At 43.3% G+C, this 22653-nt stretch overlaps 1 protein-coding gene across 3 annotated transcripts in view; it reads left to right on the top strand.

Moving 5' to 3' along the window:
• Positions 1-3864: 3864 nt before the first annotated feature.
• Positions 3865-22653, top strand: part of RNF130 (ring finger protein 130) — a 140228-nt gene continuing 121439 nt past the window's right edge. The window contains exon 1 of one of the 3 annotated variants that reach the window (XM_070416785.1): positions 3865-4152. In XM_070416785.1, coding sequence (XP_070272886.1) covers positions 3906-4152 — 247 coding nt within the window. In that variant the 5' untranslated portion in view covers positions 3865-3905. The remainder of the gene's footprint in view (positions 4153-22653) is intronic. The other 2 variants (XM_070416786.1, XM_070416787.1) reach the window with 2 other exon arrangements.

Below are 22653 nucleotides of genomic sequence, written 5' to 3'. Positions count from 1 at the left end.
GGGCCCACCAGAGCTCTGCAGAGAAGGGGGGTTTCAGCTAGAGACCGGGACTTCTCAGGAGCTGGGAGTTGGGAGCAGAGGCAGCGGCAACTCGGCAACTCGTGTGTGGTGGAGTCCGAGAAATGGCCCCACGGAGAGAAGGGCTTGTGGGCAGCTCACGCCCAGGCCAGCATGGGCCTGATTCAGACCTCCCCAGGTGTCCTTCCCAAGATCTGCATAGCCAAGTGCCACCTGTGCTTTTAGTTGCTTAAGACTTTAAATTGACTCACGTTTTTACACTCAAATGAATGTTTTAAAAGGTAGTTTTGCCCTAGCCGGTGGATAGAGCATCAGCCCGTGGACTGAAGGGTCCCTGGTTGGATTCGGGTCAAGGGCGCATGCCCAGTTGCTGGCTGGATTCCCAGTAGGGGGCATGCAGGAGGAAGCCGATCCATGATTCTCTCTCATCGTTGATGTTTCTCTCTCTCTCTCCCTTTCTCTCGGAAATCTATATATATATATATATATATATATATATATATATATATATATATATATATTTTTTTTTTTTTAAGGTAGTTTTGTCCAAACTATTGGCATGGATGTGGAGAAATTGAAACCATTGTGTTCTGTTGGTGGGGGATGTAAAATAGTAAAGTGGTTTCTCAAAAAATTAAACATAGCCCTGACTGGTTTGGATCAGTGGATAGACCATCGGCCTGTGGACTGAAGGGTCCTGGGTTCGATTCCGGCCAAGGGCATGTACCTTGGTTGCGGGCACATCCCCAATAGGGGGTGTGCAGGAGGCAGCTGATTGATGGTTCTCTCTCATCAATGTTTCTAACTCTCTATCCCTCTCCCTTCCTCTCTGTAAAAAATCAATAAAATATATTTTAAAAAATTAAACATAGGATTATCATATGCTCTAGTGCTCCCACTTCTAGGTATTTATGCAAAAAATTTAAATCAGTATCTCAAAGAGATATTTGAACACCCATGTTGATAGCATTCACAATAGCCAAAAGGTGGAAGCAGCCAAGTGTTCACTGATAGATGGGTAAACAAAATGCGGTATATACATACAACGGAATGCACTCATCCTTAAAAAGAAAAAAATATCTTACATACCACAACATGGATGGACCTGGAGGACATTACGCTAAGTGAAGTAAGCTAGTCACAGAGGGACAAATACTGTGTGATTCCACTTATATGAGGTACCTGGAGTAGTGAAATTCACAGAAGCAAAAAGCAGAATGGGGGGGCTGAGGGAGGGGGTGGGAAGTTGTTTGTGGGTATAGAGTATTTGTTTCACAAGATGAAAAGAGTTCTGGGGGGAGGGAGGGGTTGGTGGTGATGGCTGCACAGCAACGTGAATGTGTTTAGTGACACTGAACTGTACACTTATAAAACGGCGAAGATGGTAAATTTTATCTTGTGTGTCTTTTGCCACAATTTTTATATGTGTGTTTTTTTCCTTTTTATTGAATTTATTGTGGTGATACTGGTTAACAAAATTACACAGGTTTCAGGTGCACAATTCCACAGCAGTCACCACCATTTTTAAAAGGTATTTTCGTGTCACTACCATAAATGTAAAACCTCTTGACCTAAAGACAAGGTCTCCATAAAACAAAGGTACTTACACCCACAAATGCTGAGTGGTGTTCACACCCCCCGAGATGCTGGTGCTGGCTAAGGCTGTGGGTGGAGGCCTCATCGCACTTTGCTTAACAGGAAGATGGCCAAGTGCCAGAAACGTGTTAGAAGTGTTTCTGAGCCCACTGTCTCCTCGACAAGTTCCGGAGGCCCGAAGAGCGTGCTAGAGGGACTTGCCTTCTCCCCTCAGGGTGGACCTCCATAATCATTTCTCATTCTAGGGGGCATGATGCACCCCACACTTAGATAGACCCTTGTAAGGACAAGGGAGTAGGGGCACGAGGGGTCAGACAGGAGCAGCCAGAACATGCCAAGTGAAAGCAGCAGAGCAAGGAGACCCCCACCCGTGCAGGCCCTAAGGGCCCGAGGCTGTATGGGCAGGAACACCAGCTCTCATGTCTGAGCATGGGCACCTCGGGCCCCAGGACTCCTTGCCCTGTGGGGAGGGCCAGCTGCATGGGGCCAGAGCAGAGCCTCTTTACTAGTGAGTGCTGGGCTTAGGGAGGGGCCTGGCTAACATGGTTGAGGGGCTGTACTTCCTGGAGGCAAGTAAACAAAATCCAGTCTCAAAGGATGGGGTCATAACTAGACCGTTGGTGATGGCGGGGGTGGAGGCTGAGAGGGTGGAAGAAAAAAAATTGTGGAGAGACATTGTGAAGGATGTCACTAAGGCACCGGTGGAGGCCTTATGTTTCAACCTGCGTTGCATCCATATCCTTTCCAGGAAACAGCACCTCCGTTTTCCTTGGGGAAAACTCTGGAATTCTCAGTCCATTTGGTTGGCCAAGGCTGCTCCACCTCTTCTCACTGCAGGAGGCAGGGATACAGGCCTGGCCACCCCTGAGCAATAATGAGGACACTGCCCAACATCCTAAAAACTGATGAATTCAGCATCACAGGAAGCTCCTTCCCCTTTGTGTATCCTTCGGAAGGGTGCAGAGCATAACTGACAGGCACATGGGGGGTGCAGATGGGGGAGTGTGTGGGGGTGTAGAGATGGTCACCACCATCGCCTCCTCGTCCAAGGCCTCGGGTGGTTGGTTTCAACTGGTCTGTAGACATCCTTCCTAACCACTGAGGTGTCCTCTCAGGTCCAGGCTGCTGGGCTCCCAATGCTCTTTACTTATTTATATAAATACTAGAGGCCTGATGCACGAAGATTCATGCAAGAATGGGCCTTCCTTCCCCTGGCTGCTGGCACCGCCTTTGCCGGCCGGAGCTGCCTTTCCACCTTCCCATGCTGCCCAGAGGCCCTCAAAGGCTGGGGCAGTGCGGCACCTGCATATGCAAATTAACCTGCCATCTTTGTGGGGTTAATTTGCATACTCACTCCTGATTGGCTGGTGGGCATCACGAATGTATGGTCAATTTGTATCTTTCTCTTTTATTTCAGAGAGGAAGGGAGGGAAAGAGAAACATCAGTGATGAGAGGGCACCATCCATTGGCTGCCTCCTGCGGGCCCCCCACTGGGGACAGAGCCATAACCTGGCCGTGTGCCTGGCGGGGAATTGAACCAAGACCTCCTGGTCCACAGGTCAGCCTCAAGCACAGAGCCACGTGGTTGGCGACTTCCTCTACTTATTTACAGACACACACACACACACACACACACACACCCATGATGTCACTGATGCGCCTTGGAGTTGAGATCTCAGGCATTAAAAAGCTTTAGCCTTTTCTCGTCTGCATGTGCATCTCAAACTTTCCCACCGGCTCTGGGAAAGTTCCCAGGCTGCAGGCCCTGCTCCCACCCAGCAGGACGGACAGACAGGGCCCTGGCGGGCCAACGAGCGACCGCCGCGGGCCGCGTGCGGGAGGGCGGGAGCGCGGGCCTGGCACGCAGGCGCGGGCGCGGGGCGGGGCGGGGCGGGACGGGGCGGGGCTGCCAGGCCCGCGCGCTGCCGCGGAGCCGGCGGGCGGGAGGCGGCGGGAGCGCTGTCTTGTGTTCCAGACGCTCCTTTGGGTGCGTCCCCGCCCGCGTCCTTGACAGGTGCCCCCGCTCCGCGGCCCGGCCCCGGGATGGCAGGGGCCCGCGCGCACGGCCCGGGAGCGGCCCCGCGGGGACGACCGCGCGCCACCTGACCCGCCGGCCTCGTCGAGGGCCGTGGGCGCGTCCCCGCGGGCGGGCGGCGGGCGTGGGGGAGGGGCGGGAGCGGGGCCGCGGCGCCGGGAGGCCGCCCTGCGCTCGGCCGCGCGCCGCCAGCGCCCGCCCCGCCTCTCGGCGCCGGCCGGGGCCAGGTCCGCGAGCGGCGGCGGCGGAGGGACGATGAGCGGCGCGGCGCGGGCGGGCCCGGCCCGGCTGGCCGCGCTGGCGCTGCTGGCCTGCAGCCTGTGGCCGGCGCGGGCGGACAACGCGAGCCAGGAGTACTACACGGCGCTCATCAACGTGACGGTGCAGGAGCCGGGCCGCGGCGCCCCGCTCACCTTCCGCATCGACCGCGGGCGCTACGGGCTCGACTCGCCCAAGGCCGAGGTGCGCGGCCAGGTGCTGGCGCCGCTGCCCCTCCACGGCGGTGAGTGCGGGGCCGGCCGGGCGCGGGGTGGGCGGGGGCCGGGCGCGGTCTCGGGCGCGCGCCGCCCGGCCTGGTGGCGCCGGGGCCGGAGGCTCCGGGCTGAGCGACGCGGGGTTTCGTTCCCCCGAAGCCTCGGGAGCCCCGCGGGGCGCGGGAGCTTGTTTACCGCAGGGCGCCCGGCTGCGGGTGCGCGGGGCGGCGCAGACAAAGGCGGCGGCGGGGGGCGGGGGCTGGACCTGGCGGGTCCCCCCTGGACGCTGCAGTGCACCTCGGAGGAGGCCCGCGCCGCGCGTGAGAACGTGCGGTTTTCCTCTGGGGCAAGTGGAGGCGGAGGGGATGGGAGAGGAGAGGGACATCTTTCCTGTTGCGTTTGGCTCTTGTTCTGCCCCCGCAGTTTTACTTTTATTCGACGCCTGAAAATCTCGGGTGGAGAGAATCTGATCGCCAAGGTGTCGGGGGACGGGGAGGGCTGGCCAAAGGGGAAATGGGTAACATTTTCCCCGAATTGTCTTTGAAGCCATTTAGCTCAACCTCTCCTAAGCATACACATGGGCTCCGTTTAATTATTTGGTATAAAACACGTGTCTGTAGAAATTGCTGGTCCTGCTCTAAGGGAGCCCTCCTCCGCTCCGGGGCGCGTGGTTCTCGGCTGCTGTTGGCCCACCGTGAACTTTTTGGGAAATGCCTGCTGCCCTCTCCCCGCCGCCCTCGCTCTGAGAATGCTGAGCGGGGCTTGAGCTGCTCTTCGCGTTAAGGTGACCTCAGCCGGGCGGCTGTGTAAGTGACGGTGTGTGCCTTGTGCTCTGACATGCAGACAGCCCCTCAGGTCTCTGTGCTAACGTGCCAGGGCTTCCGCCTTTGAGGCTGTCTGGCTGCGGGAAAGAGCATCGCCTAGGATTTCATTGCAGTCTGTCCGCAGTGTAGACCGGCCTTTCCACCGTCCACTTTTCTACCAATAACCAGGTGCTTAGGGTGCATTTCTCATCTCCACTTGGTTTAAAACAAAAAAAAACCGGCCCCAGGCTGCCCGCGGAAACAGCCTGGTCTTTGATTCATCCTGTCAATATTTGCGTGCCTCGTCTGTGCCAGTCACTGTGGTTGGGACACACACTGTTGCCACACTGTGGCAGTGACAATGGTCGCCTCTTTTCCGATGCGGAGGAAAGCCCTGCGGGTCACGTGGAAGGTAGGAAGAGGAAGCGAGGCCAGCGAGCTGTTCTGGAGCAAGAGCTGGCCCCGGACAGTGTTTTGAAACCTGTGGTTTGTCTTTGGGGTTGGGTTCCCCGAGTCTATGACCATCGCTCCACAGGGCTCACCGACTTGTTGCTTTGCCTGTCACCCCATCATTGGGAAAGCTTGTTGAAGTGATTGGATCGAAGGGTACTGATGTGTGGGTGAAGGTTACTCCCCTGTCATGGGGCTAAACGTTGTGTCATGCGGTAGGCAAATCGTGTGACACTAGGAAAGCAATTTGGCCCCTTAACCTCAGTTTCATCTGCAAAATGGAATGATGAAATACTTACCTCCTAAGGTTGGTGAGAGGCTTAAATGGTCCCTGCGTTTTTACAAGAGGGATCTTGTTAACCTACATGAACTTCTGAATGGGTGGGGGTTTAGACACTGCATCAAAGTGAATACATTGGAGCAAATACAAAGTGTGTGAAGACGGAGTGTCTTTCTGTTCTTCCTCCCCTTCTTTCACGAGGGGCTTATTTTGAAATTTTTGTTGTTGCTCATCCACACTGAGGATATTTATTCCATTGATCTTTAGAGAGAGTGAAAGGGAGGAAGAGGGAAGAGAGAGAGAAACGTCTATGAGAGAGAGAGATACATTGATTGGTTGCCTCCCACATGCACCGAGACCCGGGCTAGGGATCCAGCCTGCAACCGAGGTAGGTGCCCTTGACCGGAATCGAACCCAGGACCCTTCAATCTGAGGGCCGATGCTCTAACCACCGAGCAAACTGGCTAGGGTGCTAGGGGCTTATTTTATATTTGCACATGAGTTTACTCCAGGTGTTCTCATGGAGTTGGTGGGATCCTACATGTAGTTTGTGCTAAGGGATCTACACACATAAGTTCTCTCAGTCCAGCTAATACGAATTGAAATCCTGCGTTGAAATCCTGCGTGCCATGCAAGGTATTGGGGATGAGCAAGGGGCAAAAGCCATGAACAAAACAGATAAATATCTCTTCCCTTCCTGAAGTTCCATTCTAGTTGGGGTCTTTGTAAGTCAATTTACCTGTAAATTGTTTCTAAACCTATGGGTTTACATGAAATCCAAAACACTGCTGCATTTACAGCAGGAACTTAGGAATGTATTTTAAAAACAAGAATGGTGGTGGAAATCTGTTAAAATTTTTCATGTTTAAGAAAATGATATGTCTATTTCAATTTTTGAAAATGGCTTAAAATTGGAATAATGTTTGGGTATTTCACATTATGATATTTGATTTAGTGAGTTTTCACATTTTTATGTTTTTAGAAAAAATATTGCATTGCATTCTTTATGACCTTCATGCTTTTATAATTTTGAAGAAAATTCTTAACACCTTTATTGAGGACAAAGGGATGTTCAAATTACAAAAATGAAAAGTTTGAGACAGTTCCTGGCAAAAATAAAACAGCTGTGATCAATAGATGTGAAATTAATGAAAAGTCATTTTGAGGATAAATGTTTGGTAGAAATGAACATAAAGACAAAATAACTACAGTTTTCCTAGAGCTTAACATAATAATGACTCATTTTAAATCTCTGACCTGGTTTGTGAAATTAGAAACCTTTCTTGTTATTTTTCAGTGCTACTCTCAATTAAACATGTATGAATTACTGAACAAGATTTATTTGTCCTTTACTTTTGAAGAGCAGATTGGTGATTTCTCCTTAGATGCTGTGGTATTTACAAAGTACATTTTGGAAAGTGTTAAAATTTATAAAATACATCATAAACACAAGTGTACTTTGAAAATATGTTTTTTTGTTTTTAAATAGAATGCATTTGTAAATGGAGAGTCCTTTGCTTGGTACTAACAAATTGTGTATTTTAACTGGTAAAGAGTTCGTTTTTAGAAATGGACATTTGAAGGAGTATGTCTTGTTTTTAGTTTCTTGGCAAAGGGTGAGCTTAGAGCCAGAAACAATGGAAACCAGCTAGTGTGGTATCTGCTGCGGAGCAGACACTGTAAATGTGCTTTATGTATGCACACGCTAACTTTTTGTTTGGGCCTGGCGTGGGGTCGCGAGAGGAGAGGGTGCTGTGTTGATGATGTCATTATGCATGCAGATGTGCTGATGGGAAAAATTTGGTATCAGCCACTTTTTGCTTTGCATAGAAATTTTCAGGATTGGATCTTGCAGTTTGATTTCAGGCGGTTCTGAATGACGGTTGTTCTGTAGTTTAGTTGTAATTTTGATGAGGTTGTGGGAGGAGGTGAGTACTGCTTTTACCTACGCTGTCATCTGGGCTGGAAGTCCCTAAAAAAAAATCTTTTAAAACAGACCTGCTAGAATATAACTATTAAGGGGAGGAGTGTGTGTGTTTTTCAAACCAATCACATATGTATGTATATGTGTGTACACATATACACACGCACATACTGTGCAGGAATGAAAACATAAATGCAAAAACTTTAAGAATTTGCTTTGTGAGATTATCTGTGTGCAGTATAACAAATATTTGCCTTTTCTAGATTTGAATTTTGACAGTTGACAGCTATTTTGAAGCAGTTATTTTCTCCTGTGCTTATCAACTCTCTCTTTAGCTGATGCACAAAGAGGAGTTCAGTTGTGTTTTTCTCCATTTCTGCATCACTGGGATGAATGCATCGTCCTCGGAGCTGGTTCTTTTAAGGCTAGCAATCTTGACTTATAAAAAGGGAACTTTAGTTTTCAGGACGATCAACATTTGTGTGTTTCATCTTCCTTGAGATATTTTATTCATTAGTCATATTTCCCATAAATTTTAGTAAGTATAGCTTTCTTTAGGGTTGGAGGCAATTTTGAATAAAAGGGAACCCTTCAACTGTCAAATGAAATAAATTAAAATACTTAATATGTACCTACTCTGTGCTTGTGTTAATGCAAGTCCTGTGCTATGTGCAAAAGACATAGAATGCAATGCCTGCCTGAGAGAACTTCATCCCTTTGCTGAGAACATCAGCCTTGTCTGGATGGCACAGTGAGGACGTGCCATTACAGAAGAAGGTGTGGCTGTCTATAGCCTGCAGGGGGATTTTGTTCTGAAGCAGGGTTCTGCAGACTACAGTCAGAGGCCAGCCACCTGTTGTTTTAAATAGTTTATTGTGGGGAGTGGCATCAGAGGAATGGCATAGTGAGAGACACCCCCGTGGCCTCTCCCCCAGAAACTTGAACAAGTTGATCAACTAGAGCTCAACAAAGGATTCCCTGCTCTATCTAGAGGCACTCCTGAGAGACCCACGCATTGACGCATCTGAAGGTGGGCAAAGGGGAGCAGACAGGGAGGCGAGGAGGGAGGACAGTTCAGATGGCCACATACACAGCCCTGCAGCCGAGGTGGCGGTAGCAGGCGCTTCCTTCGGCTTGGTGGAGCAGAGAGCCTCAGTGGGCATTCCAGCAGGGCAAGCTGTGAAAACTGTAGCTGCGTCAGCCAGGACACCTGGGCCGAGGACACAGTGCAGGGATTCTGCCATGCTGTCCATCTGTCGGTGTTCCAAAGAATGGAGCCACAGAACCCTGCCACCCGTTGGACTCCAAAAACTTGCTTCCTTTGCCTTTGGTGTCAGGTCAAGGAGCACGTTATCTGCAAACTGAGAAGTGTTACAGCAGAATCACTGTTTCCCTCTGTGAGTGATCCTCAGGTGGAGCATGTGGCGGGAGGGGAACCAGTTGGAGGTCCGGGATCACCATTATAGTGAGGGCAAACAAACCCCAGCCCCAAGCAGCAAGCAGAAAGGCTGTGCTTTTCTGTCTGAGGGCAGCTGCTGAAGTCAAAGGAGGGAGTTACAGAGGTAAAAATCGTATGATTCAGTGCCACCTACTGGAAATTAATAGACCTCTTCAGGGAAAGCTGCTAGAGAAAGGCCAATAACACACAGATGCCGAGACAGAGGAGACCAGTGAATACCATGAATAGCCATGGTATTCATAAAAAAATGAAAAATCTCCAAAAGCAAACTGGGACACATGGAAATATATGATATACATGACATAGAGAATTCAAAATTGCAGTTCTGAAAATACCAGGATGTGGGAAAATGCAGACAGGCAACTTAATGCATTCAGAAGGCAAATGAACAAAATGAGTACTTTACCAAACAGATTGAAACTTTAAAAAAGAACCAATCAGAAATCCTGGAAATGAAGCATTCAGTTAAGGAGATTAGGGGTGAACTACTGAGCCTAGGAAACAAAGCTGACCAGATAGAGGAAAGAATTAATGATAGTAAAGATAGAAATCTATAATGATGCAGAGGGAGGAAGAGAGAGACCTGAGCATTAAAAAAATAATATAAAGAAAAAAGACGTCTACAAGAACTATCTGACTACATCAGAAAAAGCAATATAAGACTAATAAGCATACTGGAAGAAGAAGGGGCGAAGGGAACAGAGAGCCTCTTCAAACAGTCGATAAGAACTTCCCAAACCTATGGAAAGAACTAGATCCTCAAATCCAAGAAGCAAACGGAACACCTAGTTACCTCAATTCAAAGAGGCCCTCTCCAAGGTACATTGTGTTAAAAGTCAAAAATTGATGATAAGAAAAAATTCTCACAGCAGCCAGGGAAAAGAAAGAAGTGACCTGCAAAGGAAAACCCATCAGGTTATCATTGGACTTCTCAGCAGAATCTACAGGCCAGAAGAAACTGGAACCAAATACTCAAAACAACTGAAGGAGAGAAATTACCAAAGACAATATATCCAGCAAAGTTATCCTTTAGATATGAAGAAATAAAGACTTCCCCAGACATACAGCAGCTGAAGGAATTTATCATCAGAAAACCTCCACTGCAAGAAATACTCAGGGGGTTATTCTACCTGAAACAAAGAGCGTAAGGTCACAACACTACGTGTAAGATCACCAAAACCCTTAAAGCATAAACGGATAATTTGTGACAACAAAAACATAAAAGGGGAGAGAGGTAAAGGTCTGAACTGGCACAGGAACATGGAGATCAGATGCACTCAAAAGGAAAAAAACTGTAGATATGCAACTTTCTTTTTCATAAACATAATGGTAACCACACACAAGAACACCAAACGTAAGATACACTACTTAAAAAGAGAGGAATCAGAGGAAAGAAGTATGGAATACCACCAAACAAAAACAACAGACAGAAACACAAAGGTAAAGAACCAATGGAGGCACAGAGCTCTCGGAAAATAAAGGATTAAATGGCTATAGGAAATCCTCATACATCAATAAGTACCCCAAATGTAAAGGGACTGAATTCATCAATAAAGAGGCACAGAGGAGCATATTGGATCAAAAAACAACACCCAACCATATGCTGCCTTCAAGAAACACATCTAAGCTGCAAAGACAAAGGTAGTTTCAACATGAAAGGATGGGAAATTATTCTCCAAGCAAATAACATCCACAGAAAAGCAAGTGTAGCCATACTTATATTTGACAAAATAGATTTCAAGGTAACAAAGACAACGAGACAGAGATGGACATTATATAGTGATAAAAGGGACACTACTTCAAGAAAACAACACTTCTTAATCTATATGCACCCAGTCAGGGAGCACCAAAATATATAAAGCAACTACTCACAGAATTAAAGGAAGAAACCAATCAAAGCAGTCATAGTTGAGGTCCGTAATACTCCATTGACAGCTCTATAGATCACCCAAACAAAAAATCAATAAAAAATATATCAGCCTTAAATGACACAATTGACCAAATGGACATAATTGACATTTACATCAGATTATACATTCTTCTCCAGTGCACGTGGAACATTCTCAAGGATAGACCATAGGTTGGGTCACAAAACTATCCTCAACAAATTCAAGAAGATTGAAATTATCCCGAGCATATTCTCTGACACGATACCTTGAAATTAGAAATCAACTGCAAAGAGGAAGTAAAGAAACCAGCAAATACCGGGAGATTAAACAACATACTGCTAAAAAAATGACTGGGTCAAAGAAGAAATAAAAGGTGAGTTCAAAAGATATATATGCAACCCTGGCCAGTGTTGTTTAGTGGTTAGGGAGTAGTCCCACTCACTAAAGGGTCCAAGGTTTGATTCCCAGTCAAGGGCACATACCTGGGTTGCAGATTTGATCCCTGGCCATGGTCAGAACACATGTGGGAGGAAACCAATATCTCTCTCTCTGCCTCCCATCTCTCCCTTCCTCTTACCCTCCCTCCCTTGCACTCTTTCTCTAAATCAGTGGAAAAAATATCCTCAGGTGAAGATTAACCAAAATATAAATTTAAAAAATTTTTTTAAAGATACATAGAGACAAATGAAAATGACAATACAACATATCAAAACTTCTGGGATGCAGTGAAAGCAGTACTAAGAGGGAGCTTTATATCATTACAGGCCTATCTCAAGAAACAGAAATCCCAGGTACACAGTCTTAACATTACATCTTAAAGTACTAGAAAAAGAAGAACAAAAGCAACCCAAACTCAGCAGAAGAAAGGAAATAATAAAAATTAGATCAGAATGTAATGAAATAGAGGACAAAAAGACTATACAAAAATCAATACAACAAAGAGCTGGTTCCTTTTTAAAAAATTTATTGAAAGTATTACATATGTCCCCCCCCCCCCCCCCCGCCCTTTTCCCATTCACCCCTTCCATGCTGTACTGCCCTGGTTCCTTCTTAAAAAATGCGGTTTTTTATTGATTTTAGAGGAAGGGTAAGTGTGAGAGAGAAACATCAATCAGCTGCCTCCTGCACACCCTCTACTGGGGATGGAGTCCACAACCTGGGCATGTGCCCTGACCGGGGATGGAACTGGCAACTTCTCAGTGCATGGGACAACATTCAACCAGCTGAGCAACACTGGCCAGGGCAAGAGCTGGTCTTTTGAAAAGATTAATAAAATTGGCAAATCCCTGGCTAGACTCAATAAGGAAAAAAAGAGAAAAGACCCATATAAACAAAATCAGACATGAAAGAGAAGTCACCACGGACATCACAGATATACAAAGGATCATACTATGAAATACTGTGAAAGAATATATGCCACCGAATTCAACAACCTAGAAGAAATGAATAAGTTCCTAGAAATATGTAACCTGCCTAGACTGAATCATGAAGAGTTGGAAAATCTAAATAGACTGATCAGGAGTGAGGACATTGAAACAACCATCAAAATCCTCCCCCAAAATAGAAGTCCAGGATCAGATGACTTCACCAGTGAATTGTACCAAACATTCAAAGATTAAAAACCTGTCCTCAAACTCTTCCAAAAACATTGAGGAGGAGGCCAAACTTCCTGACACATTTTATAAGGCCAACATAACCCTGATACCAAAACATGGCAAGGGTAACACACACACAAGAAAACTATTGACCAACATCTCTGATGAATACAGATGTAAAATCCCTAAACAAAATACTGGCAAATCCAATACAGTAATATATCAAGAAAATTATATGTCACAATCAAGTGGGGTTCATTCCAGGGGCATAAAGATGGTTCAACATACACAAATCAATCAGTGTAGTACACCACATTAACAAAAGAAAGGATAAAAATCAGGATCTTATCAATAGATGCAGGAAAAGCATTTGATAAGATACAATATCCATTTATGATTAAAACACTCAGTAAAGTAGGAATGGAAGGAAAGTCCCTCAACATAATAAAGACCATATATGACAAACCCTTAGCCAATATACTCACTGGCGAAAAACTGAAAGCTTTTCCTCTAATCAGGAGCAAGACGAGGATGCCCACTCTCACCACTCTTACTTTTTTTAAATTCTTTATTATCAAAAATATTACATATGTCCCCTTTCCCCCGTTGTCTCACCACTCTTAACATAGTTTTGGAAATCCTAGCCAGAGCAATAAAGCAAGAGAAAGAAAGAAAAGATATCCAAATCGCGAAGGAAGAAATAAAAGTTTCACTTTTTGCAGACAACATGATTCTGTACATAGAAAGTCCTAAAACTCTACCAAAAATAACAACTGTTAGAAACAACAAACAAATACAGTACAGTTGCAGGATACAAAATCAATGCACAAAAATCCTCTGCCTTCCTGTATACTAACAACAAAGCTTCAGAAAAAGAAATGAAAAAACAAACACAATTCCTTTTGCAATTGCAGCCAAAAGAATAAAATTCCTAGAAATAAACTTAACAAAGGAGGTGAAAGACCTATATACTGAAAACTAAAAGCATTATTAAGAGAGATTGGCCTTAACCGGGTTGGCTCAGTGGATAGAGCGTCGGCCTGCGGACTCAAGGGTCCCAGGTTCCATTCTAGGCAAGGGCATGTACCTTGGTTTCGGGCACATACCCAGTGGGGAGTGTGCAGGAGGCAGCTGATCGATGTTTCTCTCTCATCGATGTTTCTAACTCTCTATCCCTCTCCCTTCTTCTCTGTAAAAAATCAATAAAATATATATATTTTTAAAAGAGATTGAAGAAGACACAACAAAATGGAAAAATATCCCATATTCATGGATTGGAAGAATCATAATTAAAATGGCTATATTACCCAAAGCAATATATAGATTTAATGTAATCCTCATCAAAATCTCAGTGTCTTTTTTTAAAAGAAATAGAACAAAAAATCATCAGATTTGTATGGAACCACAAAAGACTGAATAGCCAAAATAATGCTGAGGGAAAAAAGAATGAAGCTGAAGGTATCACACTACCTGACTTCAAATTATACTACAGAGCTACGATAAAACAGCATGGTATTGGTAGGAAAACAGACAACACATATCAGTGGAACAGAATTGAGAGCCCAGCTGTAAAACCACATGTATGCAGGCAGATAATTTTCAACAAAGGAGCCAGAAACACACAATGGAGTAAAGAAAGCCTCTTCAACAAAGGAAGCCACATGCAAAAGAGTAAAACTAGATTGCAGTTGTCCCCATGTACAAAAATCAATTCAAAATGGGTCAAACACCTAAATAGAAGGTCTGAAAAAATAAATTACATAGAAGAAAACAGGTACTAAACTTATGGACCTTGGTTGTAAAGAACATTTTAGGAACCTGACCCCAAAAGCAAGGGAAGTAAAGGCAAAAATAAATGAATGAGACTATGTCAAACTAAAAATCTGCACAGCAAAAGAAACCAACAACAAAGAGGCAACTGATGGAATGGGAGATGATATTTGCAAATAGGAAATACAAATAAAAAGTGAGATGTCGCCTCACATCTGTTAGAATGGCTATTATCAACAAGTAATGAAAAGTGTTGGAAAGGTTGCGGAGAGAAAGGAACCCTCATTCAAGGCTGGTGGGAATATAGACCGGTACAGTCACTATGGAAAACAGTCCGGTGATTCCTCAAAAAATTAAGAATATGACCCAGCAGTCCCTCTTCTGGGTATCTACCTGAGAAACTCAACAGCATGTTATTCAAAAATGATTTCTTTAAGAAAACATTTAACAATCCCTGTTCTAAAGATTCATTTATACCTTAGTTTTTCCCACTACAAAGTATGTTATGGGTTTTTGGATGGGAATTTGATTACTACCTAAACTAAATTTTCCCAAACTGTGAGGTCTTCCTGGAAGTTAGGGACAGTCTCTTCTTTGTTTCAAATAAGCACTAGGACTGTGCCTAACACTAGCAAGCCACTGGAATGTATGATTTGAATTTTTTTTTTTTTTTGGTATGATTTGAATTTAATCCTGTGGTGCTCGGTCTGTACTGGAACTGATGGCAGGCATTGTAGGAAGGTCGGGGAGCGGAGAATTGACGGACAGAGACTATTGTAGGGGCTCTGTTATTGTGTTAGATTGTAAGTGGCATGGAGACCAGAGAAATGACGTATTTGGACTTGTAGTCTAGAAACGTTTCATTGAAAAGGTGGAATTTGAGGTCAAACTTGATGAGTTCTGCTTCCAGCCATGGAGTAGCAAGCACCAGGTTTACCTTACTACCTTAAGTGACTGGAAAACTTGACAAAGTTATGAAACAGCAATTTTAGAAATAAGTCGACAAACTGCACAGGACAGTGAAAGGAATTAAGAGCCCTGTAACTGCCCTCGCCTGCCACCTGGAGGCTTTCCAAGCTGCAGTGCAGTGGGGGTGGGGGGTCCCAAAAGAACCTGGTGGTCTTCCTGACCTGATGAGAAAAGAGTGCAGGTCCAGCTCTGGAGAGCTACAGTGGGTTCCTCACTGATCTGCACGTTTTACGAAGGACTGTCAAAAACTAGCAGGTGGCGTTCACACAAAACTGGGAGACGTTCATATTCCCACTAACCAGAGAAGAAAGACTCCCTAGTGCATGGGGCATGGAGTGAGGCCAGGTTAGCCCTAGAGAAAAGCCTGTCTGGACCCACCTATAGAAGCAAATCTTAAAAGGATCAGACTGGTTTGGAGTAATTTAGCTGGTTCAGAACAAAGCCCAACAATAATATTGAAAGGAATACAATGAAATGTGGCTCCCAAAAACATAAAATTCAAGTCGGACATCCAATCAAAAATTAAGAAACAGGGAAATATGGCCCATAACTAGACAAAAACACTCAGTGGAAACAGGCCTAGAAATGGAACAAATGATGAAATTGCAGATAAGGCTGTTAAAAGTATTATAAATATACTCCGTTTACTCAAAGAGGTAAAAAACAACAACACATGAACATGGTGAGAGAAATGGATGTAAAAAAGACCCACATCAAACTTCGAGCAGTGAACTCAAAGTTGGAGAAGTGTGGAATTTATATTGACAGTGTGGAGGGGAAAGAGTACACCTGGAAGGTGGTATTTTCTGTTTGTTGCTCTTGGTTTATCCCAGGCAGTGACGTGGTAAGCATGTGTTGGGTACATAGTGTGTGCCAAGAATGCTGCCAAATAAGGTACATGGGTTATCATTTAATCCTCTTACCACGCTGGTGACTGGGGTGATGGGGTGAATGCAGCAGGTGGACTTCATGGCCTGCCACGGGATGAAATTGTCCTTTCTATCCAGGTGTGCGGTAAGGTTCCCACTCCTTTTCCTTTGCGCACTGCAAATTAATTCTGCTCCCTGTTTTTTTTTCCCCCTTTGAAGAAGCTTGATGTTTTCCCAACATCTGAGTTCTTCCCCAACTCCAGTGACATGCCGACTCTAGTGACATGCCGTGGAACGTAGGGGTTTGCAGAAACTAAGCACTGTCTCAGGAGACCTGCTTAGTTAAGCACTGACGATGCGAAACCAGGAAAGCTACCAGTGAGTTAACTGGTGGTCTTTCATGAACAGATCCAAGTCCATGGATCCTAAGACAGTTTATTTTGGCAGCTGCTACAGGGCTGGCTCACAGCGTTTCCCTTGTCTCTGGCAGCTCTCTCCCTCCCCGTCCGTTGCGGTAAGCCCACCCTCAGCATTATTTGAACCGGGCATAGTATGACCCCGTTCCTGGGCCCCATCAGGTAGAGTGAGCTCTTTCACCTGCTCCTGGCTTCTCACTTCTCTCCTTTGTGGTAATCACCCCCCTTTCCCTCTATCCTGTGTCACACTCACTCGGTAAAATCTCAATTCTGGATGAACCGTGTACCATTAATCTTCCCCATGCTTGCTCTCTCCAAGCAGCTGACTGTTGCTGGAGAACATCTCAGATCCCAGCTGATGCAAGTTTAAGATCAGAAAATTGAAGCAAAAACAAATGGGCACTTAACATGGTGCAGGAATCCAATATTTTCTCATAAAGAAATGATGTAACTTTCGGAGACAACATATTTTTTTTACGTCCATGTGCCTCCTATTACCTCTTCCTGGATCTTTATTTTTAGTCTAGTTCTCTCCTTGACCTCTAGACTCACACATTCGATGCCTACTTGGTATCTTTAATTTAAATGTCTCGAGGACACCTCCAAATTGATAAGTCTCAAATGGAGTTGGGTTTTTTGGGTTTGGGTTTTGCCTTCTAGTCTGCTACTGCTGCTCCCCAGTCAAATGACATTCTTGTTATTTAAACAAATTTAGGTGTCATCCTTGCTTCTTTCCTCATATTTCACATCTAGTCTGTGCTACACAGTTTACCTTCAGACTGTATCTCTCTTAGTTCAAGTAGTCATTTCTTACTCTTTTTTGTTCTCTCTGCTTCTCTTAACATCCATCAGTCTTTTCTCCCTACAGTAGTCAGAATAATCTTGGAAATTCACCCAGTCATGTTATCCGTGTTTAAACCCCCTCGGTGGCTTCTCATCTTTGACTGGAACTCTGAACTCCTGACTGGTACAGGCACTCACTGCTTGGTCGGCTCCAGCCTCTCCCGCAGGCTGTTCCCTTCGCCCTTGTTCACATGTTGGAGCTGTTCTGATCATCTTTTGCTCATGGGCCTCTAAGTTTCCTTTGCAGTTGTGTGCCTTCTGGCTGCCATCTCCCTCACCTCCGCTCCCCACTACCCCCACGCAGTATTTGCTGTGTTAATAGAACCTTATTGTTCTTTGGTTCTGTGTAATGGCCAGTTAAAGGGGCAGATGGGCATGGGAGAGGAATTAAAATGTCAGAACTTAGTGGTCACCAGTGATCAATCGTCGAGTTTAGGCCCCCAGCCTGGGCCTCAGCATTCATATCTTGTGATTGTCTAGCTCAAGCTGGAACAAACAAGTAACAGCTCGACCACATGGATCCCGGGGAAGCAACTGGTTCAAATATTTATAGACAATAGTTAATTCCTTGTTTGACAAGTTCTTCTTTGTTTTGTCATGTGAGTTGTCTCCCACAGTGGTATTTTTTTTTTCTAATTGCCCTCCATAAGGACTTCATTTCATGATTTTATTTTCATGTTCTTCTACCTCCTTCCTCAGCAGTTTAGCTCAACCTCTGGACAAATACTTCTCCCCTGATAGTGTGAGCTACACTCTTCCTAGTGTGTGTGTGTTGAGAGTGAGTCATTTCTTTTAATTCACATATTAATTCAAGGGATAACAATATTACACACATAGATGAAACCTATGAAGTAAGGAATGATAGGAAACTGTGAATAGAAATTTGCATAAAATAGGGACCCTAAGAAGAAGAAGTGTTTTTCCTTTTGAGTTGTATGAGTTCTTTATATATTTTACATAGTAACCCCCTATCAGATTATGAATTGCAAATATTTTCTCCCATTCCTTAGGCTGCCTTTTCATTTGGTTGATTGTGTCCTTTGCTGGGCAGAAGCTTTTTAGCTTGATGTAGTCCCATGTATTTTTGCTTTTGTTGCCAAATCTAAAAAATTATTGCCAAGACCAAAGGAGTTTACTGCCTGTATGTTCTTCTAGGAGTTTCAGATCTTACATTCAAGTCTTTAGTCCATTTTGTGTTGATTTTTATGGGTGGTGTAAGATAATGCTGTCCAGTTTTATCCTTTTGCATGTGTCTGTCCAGTTTTCCCAGCACTGTTTCTCAAAGAGACTATCTTTTCCCCGTTACATATTCTTGCTTCCTTTGCCATAAATTAAGTGACTACATATGTGTGGGTTTGTTTTCTGGGTTCTGTATTCTGTTCCATTTATCTGTGTGTCTGTTTTTTTATGCCAGTATCATAATGTTTGATTACTATAACAGTGTGATATACTTTGAAATCCGGAAGCTTGATGCCTATAGCTTTGTTCCTCATTTTTTCAAGATAGCTTTGGCTCGTCAGGGTTTTTTGTAGTTCCATACAAATTTTAGCATTATTTGTTCTCTTTCTGTGAAAAATGCCATTGGAATTTTTATAGGGATTGCATTGAATCTATAGATTGCTTTGGGTAGTATGGACATTTTAACAATATTAATTCTTCCAGTCCATGAGTAAACATATCTATTTATTTGTGTTGTCTTCAGTTTCTTTCATTGATGTCTTACAGTTTTTGGTGTACAGATTTGTCACCTCCTTGGTGAAATTTATTTTAGGGTATTTTAGTCTTTTTGATGCAATTGTTAATGAGGTTTTTTTTTCTTAATTTCTCTTTCTGATGGTTTGTTATAGTGTATAAAAGTGCAACAGATTTTTATATATTAGTTTTGTACCTTATGACTTTACTGAATTAATTTTTGGTAGAGTCTTAGAATTTTCTATATAAAATATGTCATCTACAAAGAGAGGCACTTTTACTTCTTCCTTTCAGATTTGGATGCCTTTTGTTTATTTGTCCTGCCTAATTGCTGTGGCTCTGATACTGTGTGTTGAATAAGAGTGGTGAGAGTGGGCATCCTTGTCTTTGGTATTATGTTCCTTCTATACTCACTTTGTTGAAAGGTTTTTTTAAAAATCATAAATGATGCTGAATCTTGTCAAAAGTTTTTTCTGCATCTATTGATATGAATTGTATGAGTTTTATCTTTCATTTTGTTAGTGGATGTATCATGTTGATTTGCAGATGTTGAACCATCCTTGCATCCCTGGAATAAATCTTCTTGATTGTGATATATGATCCTTTTAATGTATTGTTGAATCTATCATTCTTATTTTTGAAATTATGTTCCAGATGGCCCAGTCTTTGTCAAAACTGTCGTCATATCAGAATCAATAGTACAAGAAGTACTAGTACCAGAAAAAAGAAGTGATAAATAAAACAAAATAGGAGTGTTCTAACGGTTTTTTTAATTAAACTTTTTTATTATTAATTTGAGGGGGGTAGAGAGAGAAACATAGATTTATTGTTCTACTTATTTATTAGTAGGCATTTATTGGTTGATTCTTGTATGTCCCCTGACCAGAGATCGAACCTACAACTTTGACATATCAGGATGATGCTCAAATTTAAAATGCCTTCCAGCCTTAGCTGGTTTGGTTCAGTGGATAGAGCGTTGGCCTGAGGACTGAAGGGTCCCAGGTTCGATTCCAGTGAAGGGCACATGCCTGGATTGCGGGCTCGATCCCCAGTTGGGGGCATGTAGGAGGCAGCCGATCAATGATTCTCTCTAAAATGCCTTCCAATGTTGCAAACTTTCAGTTATAAAATGAGTAAATTCTGGGGATTTTATGTGTAGTATGGTGACTGTAATTAATATACTATATTGAATATTTGGAATTTGCTAAAAAAGTAGATCTTAAGTGTTTTCACCACAAAAAAAGTAACTATATGAGGTGATGGATATGTTAATTAGCTTGATGTGGTATTGTATACCACATTTCACATAGTATAGGTACATCAGATCATCAGATTGTAATATATATACATATATATGTATATACTAGTTTGTTAATTATACCTTAATCCGGGGGGAAAGTAATGCCTTCAGACCTCCTCCGGGCCCTTGATGGTGTTCTGACTTCTTTCTGTGCATCACCAGTGTTGCGTTATAGTCAGTGGCTCTGCTCTGTCCTGATGGGCTCTTACTGGCAGCCAGAAACACTGAACACTATTGACTGAGCTGAGTCTCTCAAAAGCCACGTCCTTGTCTTTCAGCAAGGATTCCAATCTTGTGTATTTATGTGGATGACCATGTCACTCAGGAATTCCACATGGAAAGATCACATTTGAGGGGTGAAGATAATGAGTTTGAGATACTCACTGTTCGTGCAGAAATACCCAGCAAGCAGTTGAAATTTAAAGACTAAAGCTCAAGAGAGAGATTGAGATATAGACATTATCTACCTATAGGTGATCATTGATGCCATGGGAATGGATGAGATTGCCCACTGAGAAAAGAGGGCTTAAGGCAGAACCTTGGTGAACACCTTCAGCTTAAGAGGCTACTAATGGAAAAATGAGGTAGAATATCCGAGAAGTGGGAGGAAAAGGTGATGGATAGAAGCAGGTAGGAAAGAGAGCCTCAGAAAGAGTTGTACTTGATATTTAATGCTTTTATGGAGTGAGAAATGATATGAGTTAAATAATTAACACTTAGGTTGTACTATGATGCCATGTTTGTACAAGGATCTAGCTGTAATTTTTAGTTATTTTGTTTTGCATACAGTACAAGGTGAGGCAAACGTTTATAGTTGTTCCTATGGAAAATGCCATAATTAATAAATAATAATACAGGAATAAACTCTGCTTCACGTGCTTACAACTGTAAACCTACTTTTGTCCCATCCTTATTTGTTGTGTTAGTTGTAACAGAAATTATTTTTGAATCTGACTTTGTAAGTGAAGTGGTTTTTATTAGCCATCATTTAAAATTACTCTTAAGATTTTTTTATTATGTCATGGAGAACATTCAGCGGATATATTTAAGTTCTAAGAATGTGAAAAATAATCAAAATTCATTTGAAATACACAGTAACTAAGTATAGAAGACAAATGATAATGGATGGCTATTGACAGTTAAACTTGCTGACAGCTCAGCTGTGTATAGCCCTTCTTCCAATGTTGATTGATATATTCAGCATTATAGGGATATAAAAGATACTTTATTGTTGCCTTCTTAAAAATTCTCAATGAAAGGCTGATATTTATTGTAAAAATATGTTTCTTTAGAATGAAACCAAAGAAGTAAAAATTATCGATTAAGAGAAAAATTTTAAAACACACATATTTTACTTTTTAAAAATGCTAGATTCAAAATTTAAAAATACATTAACATTTGGAAGCCTACACAATGAAAATGTTTTGTTCAGCCTCTTCTCAACATAAGAAGAAAAGACAATGGAATAATGTCTTCAAAATACTAAGAGAAAATAATAATCCAGAATTTTTTGCCTGATTATGCTACCACTCAAGAATGAGGACAAATGAAAGATGATTTCGGATGTAAAAAGACAAGTTTACCGTAGAAAGTGACTTCACCCTTAATAGATCCTCATTGAAAGACCTTCTAAAGGATGTAGAATACGGAAGAAGGAAATGAAACACAGAAGGAAAAGTAAGTTGTGAGGCACATGATGGTTAAATTATGTCACCTTGACTGGGCCACAAGGTAGAGATATTGGTCAAACATTGTTCTTGGTATTTCTGTAAGCTTGTTTTAGACGAGATTAACATTAAACTTGTTAGACTGAGTAAAGCAGATTAAAGCAGGTTGCCCTCCCCAAAGAGGGTGTCCTTCATCTAATCAGTTGAAGGCCGAATAAACAAAAGATGGGATTCTCCTCCCAGTAAGAGAATTCCTCTTGCCTGACTGTCTTCAGAGTGGGACTCAAACTGAAACATTGGCTCTTCTTGGGTTTCAAGCTGTGATAAGCTCTCCATCTTGGTGAATTACCCTGCAGATCTTGGAAGGTATCAGCCTCTATAATCATGTGAGCCAGTTCATTCTAATAGCTATCTTCACACACACACACACACACACACACACACACACACACACCCTTATTGGTCTGTTTCTCTGGAGAACCGGTAGGGGCGCACAAGGTAACTAGTTAAGCTTATTTTATTATTTTTAAAAATATATTTTTATTGATTTCAGAGAGGAAGGGAGAGGGAGAGAAAGAGAGAATCATCAGTGATGAGAGAGAAT

Source organism: Myotis yumanensis, unplaced genomic scaffold, assembly GCF_028538775.1.
Source record: "Myotis yumanensis isolate MYYU_CA2020_CCGP unplaced genomic scaffold, mMyoYum1.0.hap1 SCAF_5, whole genome shotgun sequence".
Classification (NCBI taxonomy): domain Eukaryota; kingdom Metazoa; phylum Chordata; class Mammalia; order Chiroptera; family Vespertilionidae; genus Myotis; species Myotis yumanensis.
This window is presented reverse-complemented; position numbering and strand designations above follow the sequence as displayed.